Source organism: Plasmodium malariae, assembly GCF_900090045.1.
Source record: "Plasmodium malariae genome assembly, chromosome: 14".
Lineage (NCBI taxonomy): Eukaryota > Apicomplexa > Aconoidasida > Haemosporida > Plasmodiidae > Plasmodium > Plasmodium malariae.
The window spans coordinates 2042343-2064367 of record NC_041788.1 but is presented as its reverse complement, the minus strand read 5'-3'; the positions used below and the strand labels follow the sequence as shown (position 1 = coordinate 2064367).

General features: G+C 23.3%; 4 protein-coding genes across 4 annotated transcripts; 2 read left to right on the top strand and 2 right to left on the bottom strand.

The window, feature by feature from the left end:
- Window positions 1-60: 60 nt before the first annotated feature.
- PmUG01_14055500 (conserved Plasmodium protein, unknown function) lies at window positions 61-1025 on the bottom strand (the record flags this gene model as incomplete). The annotated part of the gene is made up of 4 exons (XM_029008128.1): window positions 61-142; window positions 384-484; window positions 621-736; window positions 998-1025. 4 exons carry the CDS (start codon window positions 1023-1025, stop codon window positions 61-63), a joined length of 327 nt encoding a protein of 108 aa, XP_028864449.1.
- Window positions 1026-1901: 876 nt separating this feature from the next.
- On the bottom strand, window positions 1902-4469 carry PmUG01_14055400 (conserved Plasmodium protein, unknown function; the record flags this gene model as incomplete). Its single annotated transcript, XM_029008127.1, has 9 exons — window positions 1902-1973; window positions 2132-2203; window positions 2463-2530; window positions 2745-2842; window positions 3051-3232; window positions 3491-3528; window positions 3604-3643; window positions 3907-3992; window positions 4358-4469. The coding sequence occupies 9 exons, from the start codon at window positions 4467-4469 to the stop codon at window positions 1902-1904; spliced, it is 768 nt and encodes a 255-aa protein (XP_028864448.1).
- Window positions 4470-9009: 4540 nt separating this feature from the next.
- SET10 (histone-lysine N-methyltransferase, H3 lysine-4 specific, putative) lies at window positions 9010-15096 on the top strand (the record flags this gene model as incomplete). The annotated part of the gene is made up of 1 exon (XM_029008126.1): window positions 9010-15096. One exon carries the CDS (start codon window positions 9010-9012, stop codon window positions 15094-15096), a length of 6087 nt encoding a protein of 2028 aa, XP_028864447.1.
- A 5645-nt stretch (window positions 15097-20741) lies between these two features.
- HP1 (heterochromatin protein 1, putative) lies at window positions 20742-21560 on the top strand (the record flags this gene model as incomplete). The annotated part of the gene is made up of 1 exon (XM_029008125.1): window positions 20742-21560. One exon carries the CDS (start codon window positions 20742-20744, stop codon window positions 21558-21560), a length of 819 nt encoding a protein of 272 aa, XP_028864446.1.
- Between the last annotated feature and the right edge of the window lie 465 nt (window positions 21561-22025).

The window sequence follows — 22025 nt, the reverse complement described above, 5'->3', positions numbered from 1 at the left end:
AAAAAAATAAATAAAACAAACAAACTAATTAGCCAACCATCTAACTACGAAAGAATAGTATTATAATTCAAATTTACTCGTTTGCTTTTTATTAAAGCTCTTTTGTTGAACCCACGACATTCCTAATGTCATCACGATCATTCTAAAAGAAAAAAGCAAATAATGTGCGATAAATACATGAACATATATATAGGCTATAAATAAGTGAACATATATATATACAATAAATAGGTATATATATAAATATATAAACGATAAATACGTAAATGATAAATGCTGAAAGGGCAAATGTGGCATATCGTGACAGCTTAGAAATATTGACTTTTTAGAATAATATTTTTTTTCTTTATGATAAATATTTTTTAAAAGAATATAGGACATACATAATCATAGGTAATATTGAAACAAGGTTTAATTCTCCATTTCTTGCTGTTAAGTATATGGAAATTAACACAAAAATAACTACAAAGATAACTTCAATCACCTAAGGAAAAAAATACAGAAATGTCTGAAAATAAGAACACAAAGTAGTTATTAATTATTAGGTTTTATGAATATGTTCGTGAGTACAATATTTCTTTTTTATCAAGTTTATCAGTTTAATATTTGAAAGGGGTAACCTTAAAAATTACTCCAAGGAAAATTGCTAAAAAACATAAAATAAGTATTCCTTCAAGTTCACCTGAGTATACCTCTTTTTTGTTGTATTTATATATCAGCGTAGGGTCTTTTGGTTCTACACACAAAATAAAAATAAAGTTATGCAACAATTAATCATCGAAAAGATGAAGCAGTGAATTATGACGAAAAAAGAAGCGGTGACGCAATACAAATCAAAAAGATGAAACGATGCAGAGAAGCAACGAAATAATAATAAAATGAACTACATGCACTGGCACATTATTTTACAAAAACAATAGTAAAATATATAAGATATATATATTTCTTAATAACACTTGTTAAGAATAGGGGAAAAAATTAAAAATATAAAACATACCAGATGGTATTACCACATTTAAAGGCATTTCGCTTACTGTAAGTTTTGAAATGAAAACTACTGTTCACTCATACAACATAAAAGTTAAAACTCTTATAATTATAACTGTACGTAAAAATAACCAGGGATAAAAGAAAAAAAACAATAATTCTGTTCTATTACAATTTTGTTAAAAGATAAATTAACAAATAACCTTCGCAAATTATTTAAAAAATTACATATATATATATATGTATATACCGTGCAATTTTTACTGAGAACACAACAAAATAGCTAGAAAAAAAAAAAAATACTTTTTTTGATGGTATGTATTTCCATAATAATAATGAAAAAGTTCCCTCAAACAAGCGTATCTTAAATATATATATATATATATATACTGTATATATATAGCTAGTATATTTATATGCGATTATTTTTGCAACTATAAAAAATTACAAACAAAATAAGTTTTTAAATAAAAAAAAAAAAAGTACAAAAGATGTAAAAAAAAATTGTTTCCTGTTCAAATATTTAAAAAAAAAAAAAAAAAAAAAGATTGGGGCGTGTACTAACGCGTAAACATGTCCAGTTATGTTTATTATACACGTTTATCACCTGGCATCGTCTTAGAGATACCAAAAAAGAAAAAAAGATAAAAAGAATGTTTTTATATATAAATAAATTAAACTCATAATGAACTGTTTATGCACAAAAATTACGTTGATTAAACAAAAATTTGTATTACGTTTCATGTTTATTTATTTTTTTTTTAAGGTTTTAAAACTAAAATATGTTTACTAAGTTATTAATCCCAATTTTCTATTTTTTTGTTTCTGTCAGGAAATAAATAAAAAATACGTTTATAAAAATTTATGCAAAAGAAAAAATTTTAACAATAATAAAATATGCATAATTATTTTCTTTAAATATGTACCAAAATGTTTATCTTCTGATTTAAGAAGTCTCGTTCGCTTTTTAGCCTTTCATTGTTCTTCTACAGAAGGGAAAGTCGGACAATGGGATGTTTTACATATACGCACGTATACAATATATTTATATACGCAGTATATTGTAATCAATTTCGTTAGCTTGTTTAATGCTATTCGTTTTAAATTATTTTCTGTAATATATATTAAACATTTGTTGATTTACGTTTTCCTTTCCATGCTCGTCATATTGTATTTCTTCTAATATTTCTTCAATAACGCGTCCCCTTGAGATGCACTAACAAAAATATAATAAAAAAAATTGTCAAAAAATAATTGCGCGTACATAAAGTTATATATGTATATGTATGTATATATACATATCAAATGGTACAGAAAGGTATATAACTGAAAAATGTAGAATAATTCATTAAAAAAAAAAAAAATCCACTAAATATATAAAAGACAGAAATAAGATTAATTAGAAATATGTAACACTTGTGTGAAGTACTTTCTTTCTTTTTTCATTTTTTGAGAAAATATTAACAACAATAAACCTTTTCTATAATTTTTGTCGTAATCTGTATTTCATTGATGGCTTCCCTTTTACTTCGGCTTTTAATTTCTGCATTTAAATTTTTTATGATATTGAATAGATGCTAAATCATTCTAGTGCACATAATATGAGGGTATTTACAAACATTGGGATGTATGAACATAACAGAAAAAAAAAGTGTAAACGTGTATATATATATATATATATATATATATATATGCGTTACTAAGTGCATATTTATTAGAACATGTATGTTTTATATCATTTTTATAAAAAAATTTACCTCCTAATCTTTCGAAATAGATAATTTTTAATAACAAATTTTTAGTTTCTTTAACATTTTTTATTAAATCCTTATATTTATTGTAAAGAAACAATTCCCTTAATAATAAGTACAGAATAGCGTATTAAATAAATAGGTATATAGATAGAATGAAGAATAAATTGAAGCATAAGTGGATGCATAAACGGATGAATTAATAGATACTTGTGTAGGTAAGTAATTATGAAAAAGTCACTAGACGTGTTTGTTATCCTGAGTTTTTTAAACTATAGCATTAGTCTTTGCTAAGCTGTTATGTTTACTTACTGATTGGTAAGAGGTTGAGGTAGAACTATTATAACAGGAGCTGAGGATTTTCCCTCTTTTTTTCTTAATTCATTATTTTTATTATCTAGTAATAAATTTGAAATATTTTTATCGTTTGCATTCATAATATCAGCTTCAACTTTTAGCCCATGCCGTTCTTCAGTTCTATTTTCTAACAATTTCTGAATTTTTTTTTTTTTTTTTATTTCGACCAAAATTGTAAGATGAATTAGACATGTATTATATAATATTAAATTTATATTACACTGCATTATGTAATGTTAAATTGTATAACATTACGTTAAATTATATTACATTATATTATGTTTAAAATATTTTATTTTTTATATTATAGTTAAATTCTACGTCATTCTCATATTTATAATTTTTTTTTTTCTTTTATTCAACTGTTCCTTTCTATTGGTGTTTTTTATAATTACATTTTTGTTTTCATCAATAATGCGTAATAACTCTTCCGCTGCTAGTAGGATTACAAAATAAAAATTGCAAAGGATTATTTTCATTTTTATATTAACAAATCAAAAAAGCTTACCATTATTAATAACCTTTTTCAGATAATTTTTCTTTTCTTTCTATGAGAATTAATTGAGACAAAAAAGGCAATACGATGATATATTGTTGTTCAAATCGATCTTCTTGTGACTTTTTTTTTACTTCATGTATTGTGATCAATATACGTATAAATAAGAGTTCATATATATAAATATTTATATGCGTCTATATGTGTTTGTATATATGTGTATATGTGCGTACGTATGTATGTGTATATGTGTTTGTATATATGTGTATATGTGCGTATGTATGTATGTGTGTGTATTTTTTCCATTACGTTTACTATATGATCGGTGCTATCCTCGCCCAAAAAAAAATTATTTATAATTCGCGGTTTATTAACACCAATGACAATTTTTGGGGCTATATCTGAAATTTGCAAAAAAAATTAAAGCACCTATAGTGGAATGTACTCACATGCATATATACATATATATACATAGATAAATGAATAAATACATGGCAGTATATATTAATTTGAGCCCTTCTTATGGCATAATGTTTATAATATAGCTGATAGGTAATAACTTCAATTAATTTCGCAAAATGATAAGTTATAATATAATCCCCTTTTTACACTGATTTAATTTATTTTTGCAACTTTTTCAATATTTGCAATTTTTGCATATACATTATGTACCTGCTAAAGTAAAATATTCAGTACTTATAATGCAGACAAATATATATAGGTGCATTATGGAAATTTGTAATTTCTATATGTATTTGCTAATTACCGAAATAATGTGGATATAGATTACTAACGTCCATTCTTCCATTTTGTCCTAAAAATGTTTCAACAAGGAAGGACATTAAAAACAAAAAAAATACGGTTTTCCTTATGTTCATTCTGTATTTCTGTTTTGAATGTTAGAGTTGTTAACAAAAATAAGAAAACAATTGAAATTAAACAAAAACACAAAAGAAAAAAAAAAAAAAAAAAAAAGAGCTGAAAAAAGAGATAAAAATTATGGGGAAATAATAAAAAAAAAAAAAAAAAAAAAAAAAAAATTTTTTAAAAGATAAACAAGCTTTTATTTCGAAATAAAAAAAAACAAATATATACGAGTATATGTGCATACGTTCACACATGGACAGAAGAAAATTAAATTATAGATAAAGCTGCCCGTAATAACTGTACATCAAATATAGAACCAGTCTTAATATATTTTTTTATAATTATCTCGTATTTCTTTTTTTCTTTTTTTTGACTCCTTAATCTGTGATGTGTACTTACATGAAATGAACAAGTTCTTTAAAGTATTGAAGTTCAAAATAGGATAAGCTCTATGTTTCCTAATTTTTATGCTTCTCAACTGTTCAACTTTTCAACGTTTTTAACGATTTAGTATTTTTTTTTTTTTTTTTTTTTTTGGGAAGAGCGTTTATTTTTACAAAAAATTTTATATACGTATATTTTTTTAAAAGAAAATATGGAATGCAATTTTTGTAATTTAAAAGGAAACAATATGAAGATTTTTTTTTTCCCCCTTTTGCACATATGAAAATTGTTTTTTGTAATTTTAACTTAAAACGAAAAAGTGCAGTAATAAATGTCGCTAAAATTGTAAAGTTATTCCTTATACATACTATGTAGTGGGCGTATATCTAGTACTCTTTTTCTAAATAATATAGTATACTTTTGTTCGGATGGAAATATTCAAGTGTTAGACAAAGGTGAATATGTGTATATATATATGTATGTATAAATATGTGTATATACATATATATATGCATAAATGTACGTTAGTCGAGAAGTAGCAATTATAAACCTATTTTAAAAAATTTTTATGTTTATTCAAATACTGTTTAATATTGCTTAATTATTTTTAATACTGCTCAATTAGGTTTAATGCTGCTTAATTATGTTTAATACTGCTTAATTATGTTTAGTACTACTTAATTATGTTTAATACTGCTTAATTATGTTTAGTACTACTTAATTATGTTTACTACTTAATTATGTAGTACTACTTAATTATGTTTAGTACTACTTAATTATGTTTAGTACTACTTAATTATGTTTAGTACTACTTAATTATGTTTAGTACTACTTAATTATGTTTAGTACTACTTAATTATGTTTAGTACTACTTAATTATGTTTAGTACTACTTAATTATGTTTAGTACTACTTAATTATGCTTCATTATGTACTTTTTTTTTTTTTCAATTAATTTTGTATGTTCATAATATTCTTCCATGCAATAATTTTCACGAAATAAAAAAATAAAAGAAATTAAATATAATATGCATTATTTTAAAAAGTAAATTCTTGAAAAAAGGAATAGATCATTAGATATGTAGCAGTAATTTATAAAGTGGTATAACACTACATAGACAAAGAATAAATTGCATTAAAGTAGAAGTAGTCTTTTACCTAAAATTTAAAATTAGTTTTTTTTTCCTTTTATACACCTTTAAATATCTCTACGTACTCTTTTATAATTATGATTACACATGTGTGACAATTTATCAATAGGTACTATGTTGATACCAAAAAAAAAAAAAAATAAAATAAAATACAGAAAAGGATATGTCTCATATTACCATAAAAAAAAAAAAAGAAAATTATAGAAAAGGATATGTCTAATATTACCATAAAAAAATAAAAGAAAAATATACAAAAGGATGTTTCATCATAAAAAAAAAAAAAAAAATACTGCACAATTCATGTACATATTTTTTAAAACTCTTAGCATAGATACTTAAAAAACAAAAAGAAATTTATTCAAATAAAATAGATTATTGTAAATAATCTTAAAAAAGAAGTTTCATAATTTTGTAACAAAAAGGTTAAAAGTTGGATTAATTTTTATTTTTTAAATATAATGTAACGTGCCTTAATAATTCTAGTTCTGCAACTTTATGTATATTTTAGCATTTTAGTGATTATGCCTCTTTAGGAATTTAAAATTACTTAAATGACACAATTAGTATGTTTTATTTTGGAAAATGTGTGTATTTGATTTTGTTTAATTTGATCTAATATGACTTGGTTTAATTTAATTTAATATAGATGAAGTTATTTTTTTTTCCATTTCTTGCGATATATAATATACATAATTTTATCACCATAAATTCTGATCATTCTAAAATGTTAGCATTATTCATGTTATAGTAGATAACAATATCACTAACATAAGCAAATTAAATCTAGTTTAGTCACATGTATTTTTTTCATACCTTGAATTTATAAAAAGACTGTAGAAAAAAAAAAAGAAAATGAATATAAAAAAAAAAAATAAAAAAAATAAAACACAGGAAAAAATAAAATACATAACAAAATAAAAAAAAAAAAAATAAATAATATTGTTTTAAAATTTACCACTTATATCTTAATATTAAAAAAAACGTTCCCTTATCAAAAAAAAAAAAAAAAAAAAAAAGTGAAAATAAGGAATACACAGTTGCTGATAATTGCTAATTTTTCATTCTTTTTTTTTTTTTCGTTTTTTCTTATTTAATTTTTAGATATTTTTTTTTAAACCTTGAAAGAATTTGCTGTATCATAAGTTCTTAAAGAACTATACATGAAAATAAAAAAAAAAAAAAAAAATTGTAGCACTAAGAAAAACATTTTTTGAAATAATGTTATTTTATATACTCTATGATACAAAATAATTATAAAAATGAAGTTTTATGCATAATTATTTATTCCATGTATACACATACTCGAACATCAATATATACATGTTCATATACGTGTACGTATACGTATGCATATACATATATATATATGTATGTAAATGTATTATGTGTACTGTTAATTTTATGCAAAAGTTTTTCAGTAAAATGAAAAATAATAAAAAATATTCCTAATGTATTCTTTTAATTATTATTAAAAAAATCGCATTCTCATTGAATATCACATGTAAATTTACTACATCTTTTTCATTGAATAATGAAAATGGACATGCGTACTTTTAACTAAAGTGTTTGTGAATTTGTTTCTTTTTGTTGTTATATATGCAATTTTATCGAAGAATTCTTTCATACTATGTATGCAAAACATATTATATATTAAGAATGTATACACATAAGTGTATGCATATATACTACTTACATGTATATATATAAATATATATACATATACACGCTCATACATACATACATACATATATAATTACGTACATGCATACATACAAACGTATACACATTCGTACATATATACATCCTTACAAAATGAACATAATAAAAAATACTGCTATTGCATATGTTTTAATGTGTTTAAAAGTATGACTAAAACATCCCACAAAATTTTCAAATATATGCATATACATATATATATATATATATAATATGAATTATCATATATACTCATTATGCTTATTGTATTTCTTTATATTTCTTTCTTTAAAGTAATTTACGTAAATTAAAAAAGGTTTAAATTTTTTTTTTATGTTTTATACTCTTGTGAAAAATTTATGAAAACATTTTGCATTCTTTAAAATAACCTACTAATTAAAGTACATATAAGTCTATAAAAATGTTTATACATATGTAAGGACATATATAGCTATTTATATAACCATTTTTTCTCATTTTTATTATTTTGTTAACGTATATGTCTGATTATATGTGTAGTTATGTGTATCCTTTTTACCACAAAAGGATAAATTGTTTTGTGTAGTACTTTTTATATTTGGTTAAACACACATTGTTTAAAGAGAATTTTAATTTATATTAGTAATATTTTTTTTTTTCATGAGCAATGCGTCTATAGACATATGCGACTACCACGTAGTTTATCATATACACATAAATACATATATATATATATATATATAAATGTATTTGTGTTATTAAACATTTATGTTGACAAGTATGAATTGAAGAATATTATGATAATACACTTGAGGTTTAATAATTTTTGTGGAATATGTGTTTACTTATATTCAGTATGAGAAATGTTCATAAAAAAAAAAAAAGAAGTTATGTTATCAATTACGTCATTATAGTGCATAAATATATGCACATGTGTATATATACATACTAGCTACTATGCAGTTATATATATACAAATATATTTATACAAGTTAAAAGAAATATAGATTATTTCTTATAAAAAATATAAATTTCATTTTATAAACGGAAATTTGAAACTTATTATGCAGATGTTAGCATGATGTTTTACTGAAGTAATTCAGAATAAATAATATATGCATACATATACACATATATGTATGTACACATGTGTGTATTTGTTCACTAGTGAGAAATTAATAAAGGAACGACAATCATTTGAATGTTTTGTTACTTTTATTTTTGCTCATTTTCACTATTTTGCCATATTTTCTCTGCTTTTCCATATTTTCAATGTTTTCCCATATTTTCCCTATTTGCCTTATTCTCCAAACTTTCCTACTTTTCCTTATACAATTTTCAACATGAGTTTCTCACCGATCAAATATGAATCTAAAATATTAAGCAACCTAGCTAGCATGTTAAAACTTAGGGAAAAAAGCGACAAAGAAATATTAAGTGAAATAAAAGAAGAAAAAGTAAATATTCGATTTGAAATTGATGAAGATATTAAAAAGGTAATTGACATTAATAAAATTAATTGTACATGTAATGAATCAAAAAAAAAAATGGAGGAATATAATGGGAAAAAGTTCGAGTACTACTACAATGTAGAAACATATGGTGTAGACTTTTTTTTAGACATATGCAATGCTTTAGGCAGATCAAACTATAAACCTTTTTTAACTGAAGAAGGAAAAAATGAAATTATTAATGGATTAAGAGTTAGAAGGAGTTCAAATTTATATAAGTTTGTTTCTTTCTTTTTAAGTAAGGAACGATTAAATAAAGATAGATTAAACGATGGAAAAACACCTGAAAATATTTTCCACTGTTTTAAATGCTTAAAGAGTGTATTACACATATATGCAGATAGTCAGAATAGTTCTAAAGCTAAGATGTTTTTAGGTGATACTTACATTAATAATAATAGTAATAGAAACAATAGTAGTAGCAATAACAACAGTAACAACAATAATTGTAACAGTGGTAACAGTAACAACAATAACAACAGTAACAGTAGTAACAATAGTAACAATAATAATGATAGTAGTGATATTTATAGTAATAAGTACATTACTGAAGAAATGGAAGATCATATAGAAAATGATAATCTAAGTGAAAAAGATAATTTTGAAAAGAGAAAAAAAAATCATAGGGATGGAATTATAGTTGTAAGCAAGTACAAATCAGAATTAACCTCTATAAGTAGAAAATCAAATGAAAAAATTATGAAAACAATATTTGAGCATACTAAAGATATGAACAATGATAAACGTAGTAATGTCTTTCAAAAAATTTATCCCTTTAAAAAGAGTAATACATTTGAAAAAGTTAATAAATATAGTAAATCACGTATTTATGATAATGATAAATTAAAATATAATAGTCAAAGTTTTCAAACCCTTAAAAATGAGAACAAAGATATAAGTACATATAAAAATATAAATAAAAAAAAATATTTTAGTACGCAAAATAAATCTTTGACAAGAAATTCTTATGGAAAGAATTATAATTCCGACTCGTATAATAAAAATAAGGAGACAAAAAAACGTAGTTCTCAAAAAAGTAAAAATAGTAGAAATAGCTTCCATTCATTGTCCAATAAAAACGTAAGTGCAACAAAAAAAAAAGAGGCAAATGATACCATATACTGCACAGATACCGATGTAGCAGCAAATGTGGACCTAAATCGGGAAGGTAATTCTAATGAAAAACATGGGAAAGAAGTTGAAAAGGGCCATATGAAAAGGACCACATGGTCATGTATGCCCAAGGGGGAGGAAACGGATGGTACGTCCCATGAGAACTGTGCTAACGCAATTTGTTCAGAATTGAAAAACGTTACTATTTCAGAGGAAAGGGAAAGAAATGAAGCAATGGAATATATTGGACCTGGGAACAAATTGGAAAAAGTAGAAAACATGAATCATTCTGATAATATAAAACATATGAACGGTTCAGAAATTTTAAAACGCGCTAGTGCATCGGAAGAAATGAGCAAAGACGATGGAATAACCGGAGAATTGGATGACAAAGATTGTGTGTTAGATGAAGTAATAACTGGTCTTAATAAATATGAAATAAACGAGAAAAAAGAATCTGTAAAAAAATCGTCTAATGAAGAAGAATCTTATTATAATCCAAGTGATAATGAATCATATTCAACGGATGATTCAAATTATAAAAAATATTTAAGGAAGAAGAAGAAATTACAGGATCAAGGAAAAATTGTTATCGATTTAAATATTATGCGTGGGAATTCCATAAAGTCTGTGAATAAGAGAGATAAAGATGAAAGACATGAAGAAAAAATGCAAGAAACATTAAGAATGAAACAAGTTAACAAAATACTAGAACAAAAGAAAATGATTTTTTGTAAAATAGAAGATATTGCAAAAAAGAGAAATAAAAGGTATGTAAAGACTCAAGTGTTGTCAGAGGATTCAAAAATTGAAAGAGTTTATTTTAGTCACAAAATAAAGAAATTTTATAATTCCAAATCGGGATATTTTGGTTGTGGTTGGTCAAATAATAGAACGGAATGGACACCATTTATTCATGCCCCATTTTTTGATAACCAACACAATGCAATATATAAAAATAGGAATAAGAAGTTATATGAGGAAATATACGATACATTATTACATGGTAGAATACATCCATATATAAAAATAGTGGAGTTAAAAGATCATAAACATCCAGTACGATTATGTACTCCATATACTGAAGACTGTTATTCTATTCTTTATACAGGTAAAAAGATAAGCTCAACAGATGATCGAGTAATTTTTGGTGAGTACACAGGTTTTGTTGCGAATAATAGAGAGTTATCCCAGGAAAAGCACCAATATATGTTTGCTCTAACGTTCAATAAGAAGGTATTTAATGATAAGAAGAATGTAGTTTTTATTAATGAAATAGAATCGGATGAGGAGGAAGGCTGCAGCGAAAACGTACCGTGTACTGTGAGCGACAGCAGCGATCATAACAGTAACATTAACAGTAGTAACAGCACTGTTGATAACAGTAACAATAACTTCAACCATAATAGTAGTGGTAACAATGACAATAACAGCAATAGGCATAGTGGTAATTACTTAAGAAATAATTTCGAAAGAATCGAGGGGTGTGGGAACGATCGACAGAGTGTTGTAAATGAGGATAAAGAGTGCGATGAGGAAATAACTAATAATATAAGAAAGAATGAAAAAGAAAAAATCTATTCCAATTTGATGAACATACAAAATAATAATCTCACAGATAAAGCGAACAAGGGAAAGAAGTCCAAAACATCATGTTTCAATAAAAAAGCGAAGGGATTAAACAATTTGGTTATACTTCCAGATAATTATACATATGCTGTTGATTCGTCATATATGTTTAATGAAATGTCTTTAGTGAATCATTATAAAACATGTTCAATTTTTAATAACTATGATTTCAGAATAAATGCCGAATGGCAATTAGTATACCTTGATGGATGGCCTCACATCATTTTAACGTCCATTCCAGGTGTAGAAATAAACACAGGGGAAGAAATATTCGCTGACTTTGGATTTGAGTGGTTTGAAAAAGTTAATGATATATGTTTAAACAGTTTTATTAAAAATTGTTATGAGCATAGATTAATTAAATTAAATTTGTGCAAAGAGAAATATTTTAATGGTATAGATGATATTGTAGAAAAATATAATTTATTAAAAACTCATACTACATGTAATTTATGTATGCATAATGTGAATACGGATTGTGGTAATTTTATTTACTGTTCAGGATGTAATCATGTATATCACTTAAAATGTGTTCATAAATTATATACAGAAGTTAATGAAAATTATGACTGGTTTTGCTCTAGTTGTGTTCAGCTCTGTATGAATATAATTAATCAAAAAGAATTTCTACAACATATTGAAAAAGAAAATCACAAGAAGTTGATTGATTTTTTTAATGATATATCATCGGTGGATAATTCAAAAAAAAATGCAAATGATTTATTAGCTAGTCAGAATAATAGTCAACCTAGTACCTTGATCGAACATGAAAATGGAAACAACAATAGTAATGAAAGGAACGACAATAATGAAAAGATTGACAACAATGGAAATAACAGAAGTAATGATGAAAATTGTTCAACAGGTTTCGAAAAAATAAGAAGATTACTGCAATGTAAGGAAAACATAGATCACTTAATAAAAAACAGAGAATTACTAAATGAGTTTTTACAAAAAAAAGAAAATGAAGTTAACTTATTAGATACTAAAGAATATGGAGATTTTAATTTTAAAGATGAACAAATTAATTATCTATTGAAAGATAGTTATGAACTTCATTTACTTGTTGAATATAAAAAAAAAATTGAGGATTTGTTAGTAAGCAGGGAGAGGGTTGATACCTTTCTCAATAACGAAGGTGTCAAACGTACAATGAAAATAAGGAAAAAAACGATTAATTATTTATTGAAAAGTAAAAAATTTATTGAAAACATTGTCACAAAATTAGGAGAAGAAGAGTTTTTCCGTCCCCCTGCTGCTTCTATATCTGCCTTAGCTGCTGATACAGCTTCTACTTTTGCCGCCTCTATCGGTTCATCTACTGTTCAGCAGAAAACACAAGGTGATAGTTTCGTAAAAATAGAAGAAAAGCAACAAGAGTTAGTGGATGATAAAAAATACAGTGATAAGTTATCGAACGATTCAAGTTATAATATACAGATAGATAAGAATAAGGTTAATATGATGGGTGAAACTAATGATGTTTGTGTTAACCTAGGTAAAAGGATATCGGATGAAATAAATTATAATAGTATGTCAAGTACATACGAACAAGTATTGTATAGTAAGTCAAATATGATAGTTAAAAATTTGAAGGATATAAAAAAAAACGAAAAGAATAATAGGGGGAATAATGGTAATATCAGTAACCTATGTTGCAACTATATGATGAAGTTAAGTAAAAAATTTTTTGGATTTTCTTTAATAAAAGATTTTGAAAAGGGCTTAAGCACAAATCAACCTTCCTTACCCTTAAATGACCATTTAAAAAAGTTATCTGTATGTTCTAATTGTTACAAAAAACATCATGATTTATCTAAGGCAATTATTTGTAGAGTTACGAAAATGCATTTCGAGGCAAATTACAACGATGGACTGAGTGAAGAGGATTTGTTTAAAACTTCTAGCGAATGCATACAATTAGTTATAAGAGAATTAGCAAATACCATCAAAGAATATAGAAAAAAAGAATTAAATGGAGCATATATTCAACACATGATTACAAGTGGTGGAGATACATTCAAGGATAAGGGCAATAATGAAAACAACATAGCAATAAAATTTAATAATTCTGTTACACCTAATAAAGTAAGTAGTAGTAGTGCCTTTTCTAACAAAAACCACATGGAGGAAGAGAAGCCATTTTACGAAGTTATTATTACCGCATTAAGTGATGATAAGAATGAAAAAGATAACAATATTATAACTGGGAATACTCCTCCCTTAAATGATGATAGAATGAATTATACAGGCTATTATACTGATAAGAAAGAGGAATCCAGTTTATTATTTCATAAACGCATACGTGATAATTATGATTACAGTAAAGAACGGTGTAACAATTTGAGTCAATTTAGGATTAACCAGCATCGAAACAGTATGATAAATAGAAAATCAACTAATAAAGATCAGGAATGTAGTGTAAACGAAACGCACGATGTTTATAGAGATGAAAATACGACCATGCCCAACCGGCATACCGATAGTAACTCTGCAGATAATAAAAATACGAATAGTGAATATTATGAAAATGAGAACGGAAAAAATAAGGAGAACGAGAATGACAAAAATAACGAGGGCGACAACGATAATGAGAAGGATAACGATAACAATAACAATGACAATAATGACTATAACGAGAAGAATAACAATAATGAGGAGAACGAAAATGAGAATGAAAACCTAGGGACTACTAACGAAATATGGAACAGTGAAAAAAAGAACTTCGACTATTTTCATAACAGGTATAAAATAAGCAATTTTATTCCCCTTTTTGGAGTTGAACTGGGGAAAACAAAATTTCAAAGAGAATTTACTAATGGTACCTTTGTAGGAACTGTTACAGAACAAATAAAGGATGAGCATGATAATAATTTTTTCGTTGTTACATATGAAGATGGTGATGTTGAATGGATTACCCCTTCCTTCTTATTTCAAGAACTTTTAAAACAGTCAACAAATAATTTGGAATACCCTTTAGCTAGTAACTTCAAAGAGCTGTTCAACCCCTATTTTAAAAAAGATATTAAGTTAAATAATTGCTCCTTAGAATTAAAAATTGAAAAAAGAAAAAGAAAAAGTAATTGCGAATATAATAGTAATAATAACAGTGTTAATAAAAGACAGAAACATGCACAGGAAGAGAGTTCTTTAAAAAAAAAAAAACAAAAGTTCTAATTTTTTTTTTTTTTTTTCATATATTTTAGAAATTTTTTAAAGTTTTATTGTAAGCAATTTCGGCAAGTAATTTCATCTTTAAAAAAAATGTACGTGGGTACATAATATATATATATGTATTTGTACTATTTACAAGAAGAAATGTACTTAAAGGAAAAATGGGTGTAGCACAGTTTTCCACCATTTATTGATTAAAAATTAAGAATAATAAAATAACTCCACGTAATTAATGCATGAAAAAACAGTTTACACAAAATTATTTCCTATTTCCTAGTGATAAATTTAAAACTATTTTTTTTTTTTTTTTTAATTTTTTTTTTTTGTTTATTGTTTCACACATATTCCACAAATTTTTAGCAACCTACTGATAAGGGCATTTTAAATGTAGTTGTTTTAAGAATAATTAGTATTTATAACGGTAATAATTAAGAGCTAAAACATTTATTGCATTTTATTTTTTTTAAGGAAAGCAACAAAAAATGATAAAAAAAAAAAAGAACGAAATTATAGGTAGTAGGTGTAAAAAAGGAAACAGTATATATATATATATATATTTATGTACATATGACCTTAAAAAAAATAAAAATAGAAAGTTTCTTTTTCTTCGGAAAATCCAAATTACATCAGTGTAAGAGTATTCTACTTAATAAAATAAAAAATATATAAAATAAAATAATTTTAAATACCTCTCGATTGTTCCTTTTGTTATGTTTTTTTTTTCTTTTTCTCTAATTTTTGTTTTTTTTTATTATTTCTTAAACAACTGGGAATAGAAAAAAGAAAAAAAAAAATGAATTGTTCTCAATAAACCTTAGTAGAACAAAAAGTTGGCAAATATATTACATATATATATATATATGTACGTATATGTGTGTATATATGTGTATGCACATTTTGTGCATTTTTGATATGCGGAACTATATGCTCATCCCTTTTAATTATACCTTTTCATTAAAAAAAAAAATTTGCTTTGTGTAGTTTTTAATTTTTTTCTATTATTTTTTATGCTCATTAAAATCATTAATCTTTTTTTTTTAAATACGGGTTTAAAGAAAACGTAATAATTTTTTTTTGGTGTGTTTTGTTTTCTTGAAAAGGTGCATATTTAATTTTAAGTCATTTAATTATTATTGTAATAAAGAAAGGAAAATATAGTGCGTAAAATACAATATGAATTTTTACAAATTCAATATATATATATATATATATAATATATTTTTTTTTTTTTGAAATCTTTGACGGGTAAAACTTATATAATTTTTTAACTATTTTTATAAGTATCTTTTTTAAAACTCGTTAGTTTTTGTGCTAAACGAGTAAAAGGTAACATAAAATGTGATGATATTATAATTAAAGTAAAAATAAAAGAGACATTTGTAAAAATGTAAAATATGTTCACATATGCATTTTAAAACAATGCTAAAAGAATGTATTGCTTTATTATGTATGAACAAATATATTTTATGTCTTTTATACTTTTTTTATTTTTTTTAATTCTTCCTCGTTTTACATAAATTCCTACTTTTGCTAATTGTAAATTTTGATTATTTTACACATTTTTATAATTTTACACATTTGGATAAATTTTCCCACTTCACTGATTTTATTTATTAGGATAATTTGACTTATATGAATAATATTACCAATTTTGCTAATTTTACTCATTTGGATAATTTTATCCATTTTGTGAACTTTAATTATTTGAATAATTTTATCCATATTGCTAATTAACTAATTTTTCTAATTTTTGTTCCTTTATTTGAAAATTTTGGAATTTTTAAGCATTTTACTTATCTTAGTTACTCCACTAATTTTCCTTTATTAAGTTTACATATTATCCCATTATTTCCGTCTTCTGTTTTATTATTTCACATGTAAACTTATTATTAAATAAACGAGAATACTTTAATTTTGAAGCATATGTATAATATATATATATATATATATATTTATATTTATTTATTTATTCTTTAATTCATTTAATTATTCATTTATTTATTTTATTTTGTTTGAAAGTCTCGCAAAAATTATCATTTTTTTAATTTTACTGTAGTTGTTCCAATATATGTTCCAGTTATTAATTTATGCGAATTTTATCGTAATTAGTAGTAATAATATTATTGTCATGTTACTATTAACACATGTGCTAGTATGCTAAGTGCTTATTATACATTTTGAAGTTAGTTCAGTGATTTTTTGAGTTTTACCTCTTTATTCCACATTTCTTCCATTAATGTAATTCTTTTTTAATTTTTATTTTTACGTCAAACTTTTTTTTCTTTTTTTATTGGTTGAAATATTTGAAAAGAAGATTTTTTTCATATATACATTAAATGTGCACATTACAATTTCATTATAAAAAAAAAATATATAAATATGCATTCTCACAATGAATAATAGTGTTCGAAAGTTGTTGCTGTTAATTTAGGAATGATATTTTGCATACGCTATATATAACGCTAATGTTATACATTAAAATAAGCTAATTAAAAAGTTATAAAAAAAGAAATACATTATTTTATTTTTTTATTTTCAAAATAAAATAACAAAAATGATAAATCATTGCTCTCGAAGAGTTTAAAACTTTTTGAATATTATAAATACGAATATTTATTTTTAAAAAGTATAATACAAGTGGAAAATTTGTAAATTTCGAAGGAAAAAAATAATTTTTTTTTATTGCATTTTCATAATACTATTTTGGATTTCTTCTATTCTTTATAATTATTTTTATGCATTTTAAGATTTGTCATCTGTTTTCTAGTCCTTATTAGATATAAAGAGCAATTTTTAAGAATTTATAAAATTAAAATAAATATGCAAGTAAACACAAGAATTTAACATTCTTTTAAAAATTATATCAAAAGATGACCATATAATTTATTGCATTATATGAACAGATTATAATGTATTATAATAATATTTTCAAAACAAAAACAAATTAAAATAAATGTAGTTCAAAACAAAAACAAATTAAAATAAATGTAGTGTAATTCTTATACATAAAAATACATTAAGTGGCAAAAGTATGTAACATGAAAAATGTTACCCGTTTGAACTAAAAAAAAAAAAAAATATAATATAAAAAAATGTGTTATTAATTAACATTAGATTTTAAAATGTTTAAAAAAAAAAAATTAAAGAATTTTTTCTTGCACTTAATTCTAATTCTATATTATAGAAATCTTTGCATATTTATTTTTTTCGTATACATTGCAAAAGTGTACGCATTTTTTATCGCGACATTATAATATATATACATTTATACATATATATGTACATGTATATAAACACGTTATTGTTGTTTTTTTTTTTTTTTTTTATTTGGTTAGGAATAAAAATGTTAATGCACATTATATTTTTTTTTAAAATCAAAGAAAAAATAATAATAAAATAGAATAATAAAATAAAACAATTATTGCTATATTAGTATCTTATGATGAACAATAGATCATTTTCTCTTTCTTTTATCAATTTTTTTTTGAATTTTAATTTTAATCAATTACTAAAACATTCATTTTACATATGTTTTAACCTTATATAAATTTTTTTTTTTTTTAATTCACAATTTTCTATTTTGCATATTTAGTTTCCATACTTCTTATATATAGATAAAAGAACTATATTAACAGTTTATTTTTGAACAGTTAATGTAAAATATACAATTATAAAACTTCAAAAAAAGGAAAAAAGTATAGATACATATTTATATTTATATGTATATATTCGTACATTATTATACGAAGAGGAAAAGTTGTATTACTATAATTTTCACTTGATACAACTACAACTGAAAAAAAAAAAAAAAAAAAAAGGAACACAATTTACAAGTTTTAAATAATGTCCGAATTTTAGCGGAGAACAAAAAACCAAAGTTGCATCAATATTTTTAGCGAAATTTTTTTCTTTTTTTTTTTTTTTTAATCCACTGCAACAATATATTTAGTGACGATACATATCTTTTAACAAACGAAATATAGTTTTTGTATTTGCCCTTTTTGTGCTATTAGATTTATATTATTTAATTTATATTTAATATTTTTTATATTTAATTTCACCAAAAAAGGAATTTAACTAGAATAAAGAGAGTAAAACAAGGAGAAGCCAAGTTTCGAAATGAATTCGAGCACGCTTTTAATTGTGCTAATGTACGAATACATGCATATATATATATATATATATATATATATATATATATATATAATATTTATATTAAATACACACATATTTAAATGTACATACATATATTTTTACATATATATTTTTATATAATATTTATATACAAAAATTTGTGCATACATACATGTATACATAAGTAAAAATATTTGTACATGTATATTTGTGTAAATTCGTATGCATATTTGTACATAATATCAAATTTTTGTAAAAGTATACATATTCTTCATACACAAACACAACGTATTAAACATTTATTTGTACATATATATATACGTGTATATATTTTCTATGTATGCGCATACTTTTAACACTTTGCATATATATATATATATATACATACATATTTTTTTTATATATATGCATACAAACATCCATACTGCATATATGCAACACATACACATGCATTACATACACCCGTATATGTATATATATTTATATATATGATATTTACCAAAAAAAAAAAAAAAAAAAATTGATGTAAAAAATTATATACTTGTATGCATATATGCATACCGTAGTAATACGTGAAGGTTTCATAAATTATTTTTCACATTAAAATTTAACCTTTTGTATTTTTTTTTTTTTATAGCAAATTTCTAACGTATATAATAGTAAATAAAAAAAAAAAAAAAAACACATTTTTATTCAAAATAAAATATATTGCATACATACATATTTATTATTATATATATATATATATATATATATATTTTTTGCAAGAAAAAATAAAAAAAGAGTTTTCATTAAAATGTGTTAATTATATTTCATTTAAAAAAGTATACTTGAGAAAATTTATATTTCTTCTGAAATTGTAAAAAGTTATATTCACAAGCCGCAAATTATATATATAATAATGAATAATAGGATATAAAAAAAAAAAAAAGAAAAGAAAAATTAAGATTTTCAAAGTGAAAATTTTTATAATAATATTTTAAAGTTACACCAGAAAAAAAAGAGGAAAATTTTATATTATTTTATTTTTTTTACTTAATTTATTTTTTACTTTTTATTTCATTTTTATGTAAATATATTTTTGCGTAGTTTTATTTTTACGTAATTTTATTTTTACGTAATTATATTTTTACATAATTTTATTTTTACATAACTTTATTTTTACGTAATATTATTTTACGTAACATTATTTTTATTTTATATTTATTTTATTTCTTATATTTAATTTAAATCTCATTTTATTTTTATTTCATATTTCATTTTTTTTTCGTAAAAGCAAAAGAATATTACTATATATATACTTTTAAAAATTCTATATGTTTTGTACAAATAATAACAAAATATTTTTTTTTAAAGATAAAGAGGAAAAGAAAAACATTTATATAATAAAATCATTTATATATATATATTTATTTATTTATTTAATTATTCATATATTCATATATATTTATATATATAAAAAAGTAAAAATATTATTTATATATATTTATATATATAAAATTTAACGGGAAAAAATGACAGGATCAGATGAAGAATTTGAAATAGGTGATATACTTGAAATAAAAAGAAAAAAAAATGGCTTCATATATTTAGTTAAATGGAAGGGTTACTCAGATGATGAAAATACATGGGAACCGGAAAGTAACTTAGTACATTTAACAAGCTTTAAAAAAAAAATGGAATACTTAAAATCAAGCTATTTAAATAAAAACGATACAACTATTAATGATAGTAAAAATATGAAAAACCATCTTTTATCCCCATCTATGCAAGAAGAAGGTAGTAGTGGCGCAAAATCGAAAGGTAGAAATTCTTTAATTTCAAAGAAAAAAAATTATAAAAAAAGTGTAGCAAACAAAATGGAAAATAAAAAAAACTTATCTCCTCATTCAGATAATTCTTTTAAGAGAAGCGACGAAGAAGATAATGAGTCAATCAAACAAGAAACCATAACAATCAATTACGATAATGCGTTATTAAATGTAGAAGATGTATACAGCGTTCGAATTAAAAACAGGAAGATGGAATTCTTGGCTAGCTTAAAAAATGCATCTCCTCAATGGGTAGAAGAATCCAATATAAGAAGAACGGGACACTTAAATATTAAAGTTAATGATTTTAAAAAATATATAAGAAGAAAAAAAACGTCCAAAGGAAATAGGATTGTTATTAAAAATTTACATAATGTTGGAGATGAGTTATATATATCGGTTATACATAATATAAATAATAAAGAAATACATAGTTTATACCCATCAAAGGTTATTGAGTATATATACCCACAGGAACTTTTAAATTTCCTCTTGTCAAGACTTCGATACCGAACAGCCTAAAGTAAGCATATGTTTATGCCTCCATATGCACAAGTATATGTGCAAACGTACTTGTATAGTAAAGCGTAGTGATGTATGGTATTACATCAACGTAGTGCTGTATGTATACATACATATATATATTATATACATACCTATATATATGTATATCCATCTCTATTATAAATAGCCAAATGGGTAAAAAAAAAAAAAAAAAAAAAAAATAGAAAAAAAAAAAGTAGAAAAAAGATGAAAAAAGGAACATATATATACAGTGTATAAAAATATATGTGAACGTGTGAAAATTCTTTTGAATGTGTCAAAATTTATACGAATATATTAAAAGACAAAATGTAAAATTATTTTTTTTCTTTTTTTCCTTTTTTTTTTTTTTTCTTCCCATTGCGTGATGGGGGTACAACAAATGCATGATTTACAACCCTTGGTCAAATACATATATTTATGTATATACAAATACACGATAAC